General features: G+C 38.0%; 1 protein-coding gene across 4 annotated transcripts in view; it reads left to right on the plus strand.

The window, feature by feature from the left end:
• Positions 1-4,287, plus strand: part of LOC118276558 (heterogeneous nuclear ribonucleoprotein L) — a 439,770-nt gene extending 435,483 nt beyond the window's left edge. For all 4 annotated transcript variants that reach the window (XM_050699950.1, XM_050699949.1, XM_050699952.1 and 1 more), the window contains one exon: positions 2,386-4,287. In XM_050699950.1, coding sequence (XP_050555907.1) covers positions 2,386-2,389 — 4 coding nt within the window. In that variant the 3' untranslated portion in view covers positions 2,390-4,287. The remainder of the gene's footprint in view (positions 1-2,385) is intronic.
• The last annotated feature ends 5,731 nt before the right edge of the window (positions 4,288-10,018 follow it).

Here is a 10,018-nt window from a genome sequence, read left to right on the forward strand (position 1 = left end):
GGGTCCTCTAAGTAGATCTCCTCCGGAGCCTCCACTAGGGAACTCTTAATACCTATGATTTGAACTCTTTGGTTTATTTCACTGTAAACAAGCCAGAGTAGACAAAGTAGTATTGGATTTATCGTCTATCGAGTAACCATTAAATAACCTATTAAGATTAATTTCAAGTATCATTAGAACTTGAGACGGGATATTTATCATATTTATTTATTATGTCTATGAGTTTCCGATATTTATAACTCATACTCATAGACATAAATAAACATGGTAAATATCCCGTCTCAAGTTCTAATAATAGTGTTAGTGACCATTTCAGTTTAAAAACTTAATTTCAGGTATTTTAGACCTCTGAAAATATTTACCTATTACAACAATAAAATATAATGTCTTTTGCTAGGAAATGTTATTAATTTTTGAAAATATATGGAAGGTTAGTCGATTTTTATTATATAGGTAATTTTCTAACTACGTTGCTATATTTTGATCTAGAAAAATTCAAAGATTATTTTGGATGATGAAAATATTTCTCTATTCTTATAGTAAATCTTTGTAAACATAATTTTCCTAAAAAAGATAATTTTAAAACTACGATTTTTCTAAAGAATTTCCAATCTTTTCTACCTTGTATCTATCTACTACGACTTTGAACATTTTTCTAAAGAAAATTTTGATTTTTTTTTCGTTTTTCTCGAAACACCACCCAGTTTTTCGTTCCTTGTACTTATGTAAGCCAAAAATTAAGCCAAAGTCTATTATGAGGAAGTTAGAACTAAAATACATATGTATAAAACATATATAAATATATATATTATATATATATAGAAAATACTATTGTATGTACGTACATGGTAAGAGCTAAATAAATAAAAATGTTTTGCATCGGTCCGGGCAGGGCGGACTTTGGCGGAAAAGTTGTCTTTTTTGTCCACTAGATGGCACTGAATATTCTAAATAATTTTTAAAAGGGCGAGTATTTAAGCTGTCATTATTCAATTGTTGATTATTTGAGAAAACTTTAAAATAAATATATTTATAGATACTCTTAAATGTTTCATGGTTTTTTCACAAAGGAACACGTCACGTTTTAGTCAGATCGTTTAGTTGTTTGTAAAAGTACAATTTGTATTGAAGTGTCATTATTCAATAAAAAATAAATAAATAAATAGTTATATTATAAATGAGTGGATTATAAAGGCAGTGTTACATGTTTAAGGAAATTTTAATTACTTTGTTTCCATTTTTAATTGTGTGCGCGAGATTTGCACTTTATATTTCTTATTGTCTATCGATTTATTTTTTTGTTAATTTTTCTGCTTGTCTTAAAAATATGGAACCGAAAATCGTTGAGTTGGTGAAATATTATAAAGATGACGTATTTATAGAATTAAATACATAAATTAAGTGTTGGTTTACATAATAACGTTGTTGTATTTACTACATATTGTTGTTTTTACAATATGAATTAAATTTTTCATGATTTTTACAATAATTTCAACTTTGATCATGGTTTTTTATTTACAAAAGTAAATTAGTGATGATAGATATTCCTAGATGAGCAGAAAAATTGTTTATTTTGACGAAATCAATATTTTTTTGTTAAAATTGTTTTTTTTGTCAAATCATTCAGAAAAGCTGCCTTGAAATCTCGCGCTAGCAAGTAGGAATTATTAAATTAGTATAATAATATATCTAAATATATTTGTCAAAAGGAATGACATATCTTATGTGGATAATAAAAAGCGTGTATGTGCTATGTCAATTTGTAAACAGCTATATATACATGTAGATATGTTTGTGTAAACTACGTACACTCGTGCACAACACCTTATATTTTACGTGTGGCAACACAGCTTTTAAGCTTAATATTAAATAGATTTGTACTTAATATACGCTGATCTAGATTTGTAGAATAAAAATAAAATATTTAATTTTAAGTGTAAGCCTGTTGTGCCCGATTGTACAATCGCTTGTCCGATGGGAAATGTCAATTTCTTCTTAAGTTACGTCTAGCGTTCGTCCGTTTGTGTAAAATATGCTTCGAAACTACATATCACAGTGACAAATAATAAAATTAGTGAAATGTATAGAGAGTTACATTTAAATACTACATGTCTTTTTCACTTAATTCACGGTTCTTGCTCAATTTTTAGTTCTTTTTTGGTTTTCTCTTACATTTTTTTTTCTTTTTTTCTACTCATTATTTGACATTATTATACATTCGGTTAGGTACTTGACATCTCACAGTATGGCCTTAAAAGGGACAGTGATACAGTATTTACATTTGTCTTCGTCTCCCTTAGAACAGATGTTCTCGTCGAAACCTTTTTCGGTCAACACTGAAAGTTCCGAAACATTCATTACTCACTAAAAACTATTTGCTTCTAGCTAACGGCGTGAGGGGGCCGACACACACACACATATCAAGACGGACGGCACACACACACACAGGCACACCACTACGAGTGCGGGGGGGAGACATGGGGTTGCCACTATAAAAAAAACTAGAAAAATTCACCCGCTTTCACCACAACCCTCATTCGAAAAAGTTACCACAGAAAACGAAAAGCGGGCGAATTTTTCGAGGCGGCAACATTTTTGAATAATTCCTTATTTTTACAATTTGTGATTTAGATCACTCTTATAAAGACATTAACAGTTAGTTCTTTTTTTTAATATAATTTTAGACACAGTAACATGTTTTTTTTTTCATATTATTACACATTTATACATTTCCATTTTTTCTTTGTTTTCTTTGTTTTTGTTTAGCGCGGAGCGATGCTCTGTCGAATGCGTCTGCACATGTTTGTGGACTTAGCAGTTTAGGTATCGATTAAGTAATATTCCCATTTAATTTGATTAATTAGCTTTTAGTTACTTATTATTTCTCCAAGTGCTGTTTTCATCCTACTTGATACGTTGACGTAAACTGACGGGCGTGAAGACAGCACTCTTTCCTGTTTTAGTGAGGATTTTTAGTAAAACAATGATATTAGTTTGTGAGTAATGTTGAGAGTACTTAGTTTTCTTTGTTGTTCCCTGTGCGCGTGCGCAGTAGCGCGCACCCGTACAGTAACTCGGTTGTTTTGTAAAACATGACAGTTGTGAAATGTACAAGAAATAAAGAAACTGAGCTATATTATAGAAACTATTGTTTTATTTTTGGTTTGGATAGACCACGCTTTGTGCTTGTCTCTTTAGTTCGCAGTACGGCGGTAGACGCGATCCGTCGACCGTTTCAAATGTTTTAAGAACCAAAATTATCTAAATGTAAGATAGTTTAGCACACATTAGGTTAGTAGTAAGTGTCATTGCAATGTCAATTATATTCGATTAGTGGAAGAAAATAAATAAAAACAGTAAAGTTTTCTAAAGATTTTTCTTAAAAATATAGCGATGATTCGATAAGCCTTGCACGAGGACTTAGTATAATAAGGACAGACATGAAGACACCTGGCACCATAGACGCGGTCGGAGAGTAAATTATATTTTGTTTTGTGTCTAGAGTATAGATGTTTGTACGGTGTGGCGTTGTAGCTCGTCTATATTACTGTTTATGAGTAGTCCTGAATGTCTGTTTATTTGCGAGTCTTACTAGCAATCAATTAACTATGTCAAATTACATAAACAGTCGTATAGCCAGCATTCGACTAGTCTTTAATATAGCTGAATTTAATAAATGTTATCAGGTTAATAGATGCATATCTTTTTCTCTAGGAATATTTTCGAATGGAAAAATTAAATGTACTAGGATTAGAACCTGAATGTCATGATAGCTAACAATTGTGTTGAATGTACAAAATGGAAAATTTAGTAAAATGTTTTTTGTTGTTATTAAATAATTTATGTACTGACTAAATGACACTATTCTACTCATATGAACTCATGATGAAACACACGTGATGGACATTAAAAATGACTGCCGAGTTAATTAAATTATTATTGAACTAGCAACCCTTCTTTGCATGGGTGCAATATACATGTAAACCTCTTGAATCACACTATCTGTTAAAAAAACCGCATCAAAATCCGTTGCGTAGTTTCAAAGATTTAAGCGTACAAAGGGACAGAGAAAGCGACTTTGTTTTATACTATGTAGTGATGGGTAAATGCGCGGTCATTTTTAATGTCTAGTCCCGTTCTGTTACCGAACGATGCTTGACAACGCAAGATAGAGCACAGTGGTACTTCACTAGTGATTGTAAATGTATTTTCGTTTCGTTTCTAGCCTACATTTTATTGAATAGGTATGTAGTTACATGGTAAACATTAAATTACATGTCAACACAACTATTTCTTTCATTTCAAACACGAACCACTTCAGAATACACGGTGACACTGATTTACAAACCAATTTTTTTTTAAGCTGCGGCGGGTTAGATTCCTAAGAACGGCGTTTCCTAATTTTTGGATATTTTCACTTATTATACGGACCTAATATTGTGTCTGGTATCCATTTCAAAATATATGTGACACAGTCTCTTAAATATATCCATTTACTTCTTAAAAATGTGACAATAATTCCTATACTTACATATTATTAAATTGGTCATTTTAAAAATAAATAAAAATTGGTTTGTAACTCTCGTGTTAGCGACTGTACATCCTACTTACAACATACTTAAAATGGGGTGAATAGAATTCGAGGGGTGAATAGTTACAGAAGAGGGGTGAATAAATGTTGGGAAAATGTTCTAACATCTATTCACCCCTGTCTCTATTCACCCTTTGAATTCTATTCACCCCGTTTCACCGTTACCTTGCAAAACATTTATCTTCCTTTAAAAGATAATATAATTACTATTACTTACAACAAGAAACAAACAACTTAAATGCACATGTTTAAACATAAAAAAAAAAATTCCTACTGTCAATACTAGTGCAGACACCAGCAAATCAAGGTATACCCACAGATAAACCTTATTGTAAAGCAATAAAGCTTAAAATGTGTTGACAGAATGGGGATTAGCTAAATTGTACCCTTACTACGAGATTGCTTTAAGTTTAACGAGGTCGAAAAGAGGCATTCTGATTTGTTGGTTCATTCAAACCGGCCAATCAGAGTGCCGAACGCGATTTCCATTCGGTCTCGTTCAACGTAATGCAAACTTGTACTAAGTGTACTGATTGGCTGGCGCGAATCTACCAATCAGAGCGCCAAACGCTTTCGTTCTGATTATATACTCAGACCTCTGTATTTATAGAAAGATAAACAAATTAATTAAGCATCCACATTACAAAAATAATACATATTATTGGGAAAATAACAATGAAATTGCTCAATTTCAGACGTCTCATGGAAAGCATATTCAGAATTCAATTTCTAACAGTTTGACACAGGAATTCATCGAATAAACGTTTTCAAACACTCACAATAATAATAAGGAATACTGCATCAATTTATTTAATTTATAAAGGACACAAATTTACTACAAAAATCTGAAATTCTTACATTCTTAATAGGAACAAGATGCATGGCAAAATCATATCACACCCAGACATGAAACAACGATTTGAAAATACATACTTAGGTGTAGTGACACGGGAATCGAACCTACAACACGTTATTCATTCACTGAGACAAACATACCAGTCCTTACTTAAAACTGATGCAGTAGATATTATTATTTGTGACACAAAATATAGCTATTTCAAATCAAAAAATACAAACAAATTTTGTAAAAAAATAATTTTAATAATATAATTATTATGGCGACAAATAATTCTATGTTCTTATGTAAATAGTAACTATTATTTAAAAAAAAACTTTGCAAAGAAAATGTAAATTTTTAGAATTATCAAAAGAATAAATTATTTATTAATTATTAATTAAATAGAAGCTGCACTTGAGACGCGACATATTGTAAAATTGTATAGAAAAGAAAATAAAACATGTTTTTGATTAAAAACATTGTGTTATTTGTTTCACTTTCATACAAACTGTTTTTGGGTTCGATTCCCATTTCATTAACATTATATTAAAAGGGTTCCCCTTGAATCTGACCATATACCCAAGCAGAGCCGGATTCACCTTAAGGCAGAGGCAACTGTCTAGGGGCCCAGTACCGACAGGGGCCCGCTGCACTGCAGTTCGCAAAAAAAGGGCCCGAAAATTGTACTGCCTACAGGCCCATGATAGATCCGGAGCTGCGGACTACCTAGCAGATTTACCGGGGCTCCGCCTCGAAAAGCAGGACTAGGAATGGGGTGGCTTTTAGTCAGTACGAGTCTGACACTCCCTCTCTCCTCGCCCTGGGCGGGAGAAGACGTTGGATGATTTTCCCCTCTCAAAAAAAAAAATGCCCATGATAGGGTTAATCCTGCTCTGTACTCAAGCAAGCCTTGGATTGGAATCCCCAAGGGAAAAGAAAGCATGGCCGTCCTCAAACCTGGCGCCGCAGTGTACTGGCAGAAGCAACGAGCATCGGTAGGACGTGGAGCGAGATGAAGCGCGAAGCTCTAGACAGTATAGTCTCTTGATAGGCTAAACACACTTTTTTTTATGAAATATGATGGTAAGCAATAGCCGCCGCCTATGGACACTTGAAACACCAGAGGCGTTACAAGTGCGTTGCCGGCTTTTTGGGAGTTAGGAATTTAATGGTTGTTGTTCGGAAATCGGGGATGTGGAAGATTGGAAAGGGGGAATTGGGCCTCCGGTAACCTCACTTACACAACGAAACATAACGCAAGCGTTGTTCACATCGATTTTCTGTGAGGCCGTGGTATCACTATCACTCTGGTCGAGCCGGCCCATTCGTGCCGAAGCATGGCTCTCCTACACTTAAATTTTATACTTGATTTAAATGAAAGTCATTAACTCTTTAACCGCCATCAACATAATATTACGTGTTGTACACGTAATATTATGTTGAAGTTGAAGCCGACACGTCGTAATATTACGTATGGTACGAACATTGAATCCATCTATTGTAGTTGCGTTGTCACGTTTACTACTGTAGTAGAGTAAGATGTCATAACTACATCAACCCATGGTAGAGGTAAAGGAAGGCACTTTTGAACGTCAAAGCATATTAAAAAATGTCTGTCTGTCAGTCAGTCCTCTAGTGAAGCTATTTACTCGTTCCAAAGTGTAGATTGTATTATGTGAGATCTATGTAACACTAATATTCAGTCAACACACACAACGTCACGCCTTTTATCATCGAAGGGGTAGGCAGAGGTGCACATTACGGCACGTAATGCCGCTATACAATGTAGACCCACTTTTCACCATTTTGTGTTATAAGACCCATGTAATAGGGGGTGAGCGTATTGCCATATCCTGGACACAATTACAGACTCCGTGCTACTACCGAGAAATTATCGAAAATCCAGTAATACTTTGCCCGACCCGGGAATCTAACCCGAGACCCCTTGTTCGGCAGTCGCACTTGCGACTACTCGACCAACGAGGCAGTCCGACATTCAGTCAAAGAGATAGAAAAATAAAATAACCTTAAGGATATCAAAATAAATGCAGTCAGAAGCTGACCAGTCCCAGTTCCTTACTCGCTACACAGACCGCTTACACGTAACCGCAAAACGGATTAATTATGACAGCAAATGCAGACAGAACCGAGCCAGCCCCCCCCCCCCCTGGCTGGCCCGGGCCCGGACGGCCGGCAGCGACAAATCACCTCCTATTTCGTTTGTGAGGACACGGCGCTGCTCCTCCCAAGCTACACACTCGGCGAGCGTGTGTTGCGCCGTGTCCTCCCCGCAATGGACGCAGTGGTGGCACCGAGCGTCCGGCTCCCTGTCTATGCGGCACAGGTACTTGCCGACAAGGCTCGGAACCGGTTTAAAAAATACCGGTTAATACCGGTTTATATCGGTTTTCCTCCGAACCTTTCTTAAGAACGTGAACATTAAAGAACTTTATTTTAACCTAAATTAACCGGTTTATTCGACAAGGGGCATGTCGGTACACGCGTTGAAATATTATTATTGAAATAAGCTGAACAGCGCGCGGCGTTTCTTTGATGTGCGTCGTATTAACCGCCATCTTTTATTGCTCTAAACCGGTTAATCCGAAAAAACCTTTATGAAAATACTGTTCCAAATACCGGTTTAAAAAAACCGGTTTCGCGAACGAAACCCAATGTAAAGGTTTTGCGTACAAGTACATAATAACGGTTTGAAAATTTAACCGGTATCCGAGCCTTGCTTGCCGAAGCATCCGTGCCCCGATAGCACCTGCGTCGCCCTGAACGACAGGGAGCCGTGCTTCCTCCCGAGCCAGTCGTCGAGTACTGGCCGGATAGCCTCGACGGTAGTGAGGCCGGTAGGGCGCAAAAGCGTTCGCCATCACCAAGATATGAAGTAGCTCTTCTCGGCACCGCTCGATCTGCCGCTGAATCGGCGTCGAGCCCCGTGCGCGCTCTTTCTCGCGCTATCGATACAATGACGCTACCGAAACCCGCGGATGACTCTGACGGCCATCGCCGTCAGCGGTTTGCGCAGAATGGCGGGAGGGTTGGCCGTCAAGTCCATTGCCCAAACAGGGCCATAGATCGCACGATTTCTACGTAGAACCGCCTACAGGCAGCACTCGGGGCCCCCCAAGTTGGAAAGTAACGTTGAAAGCGCATATTGAACACTTTGAGGCTCAAAGCTGCTAAGGCAGTAAACTGCGTTGCTTAGCTAACATTACTTCGTAACAGTTATTAGGTGTAAAGTATTCATTTAGTAGGTACGGCTAAATTAGCCTTAGCCGGAGCTGCGGACAACGTAACAGGTTAACGGAGCTCCGGCTCAATGTAGGAGTAGACTGAACGGGCTGGATTTTTAATCAATAAGAGCCTGACACTTCCTCTCGTCTCATCCAAGGCGGGAAAAGTAATTGGATGAATCTTCCCCTAAAAAAGTGTTCAATAAATCAAGGCAGTATTGTGACACGCATCGCCTGTTGTTCTAATTCTATAAGGCGCCGATCCAGCTACGTTTGTAATACTGTTCTTATCTTTAAAGCATTAGCTGCCGAAGGAAAACTGTTGAAGGCTAATATTTCGGTAATCGTCGGTCTCCAGTGTCCGACGTGGCGGTCAACTTGAAGTTAAATCTCGGTAGCTACAAATGTCTCTCTCTAGACCACATCCAGCGGCGAACGATGACTACTAGGATGCTTTAAAGCCTAGCAGTGCCCGCGTTAGGGGGGGGGGGCGTGATGGGGCGATGGCCCAGGGCGACAAATTCTGGGGGGCGCCGATGCCGCCACCGCTGGGATCCGCCAAAAACTAACACTTGATATTGCTTCCCTCAAGTGGGCGCCACAATATTTTCGCCCGGGGTATCAGTGACCCTTACGCCGGCACTGAGGCCTAGGCTAGGCTCTTTAACACTACGGTTAACTCCGTAGTACCACGCGAGACACTTCATTTCATTTCAATAGGCCATGATGCGAAACGACGTGAACTGGGAAGGTGTCTCCTACACCTTTTGCGTAGCAGTCATACTAGCTAAAGAGGAGGCACAGCGGCGTGCAAGCGCGACTCTGCTGACTCGACGGCGAGCAAAGGTAGTTCACCGCCCGACAAGTACAAGTCCCGAGTCTAAAGAGCCATCAGACCATCACAGACGGAGCCCACCAGGGTAGTTGCCGTGCCTGGGTCTCGGGAAGGTTGTCACATTACTGGTAACGATAAAATAGGGTGAATCGAATTCAAAGGCTGAAGAGACACATGATATAGGGGTGAATAGATGTTAGAACATTTTCCCAACATTTAACCTCTCGTATATATAAGACAACCATAGAAAACGCATTGTGTCTCGCGTAGATCTGCGTTCCGGCATACGAAGGGTTAATCACCCCTCGGAGTCTATTCACCACATTTTACGGTACCTACTTATTTGGATAAAGACACTGATTTCATTTTCATCCCGTTTTACGCTACTAGGTTCCATCTCGGAGCAGATTTTAGAACGGAATGATTTAAGTTACCTGCCCAGGGCGAGAGGAGTCATTTGATGACTCCACATACACACAAAAAACGGGCACTCAAATAGCTAGCCGTAGGGG

The sequence above is a fragment of the Spodoptera frugiperda genome, chromosome 17 (assembly GCF_023101765.2).
Source record: "Spodoptera frugiperda isolate SF20-4 chromosome 17, AGI-APGP_CSIRO_Sfru_2.0, whole genome shotgun sequence".
NCBI classification, from domain to species: domain Eukaryota; kingdom Metazoa; phylum Arthropoda; class Insecta; order Lepidoptera; family Noctuidae; genus Spodoptera; species Spodoptera frugiperda.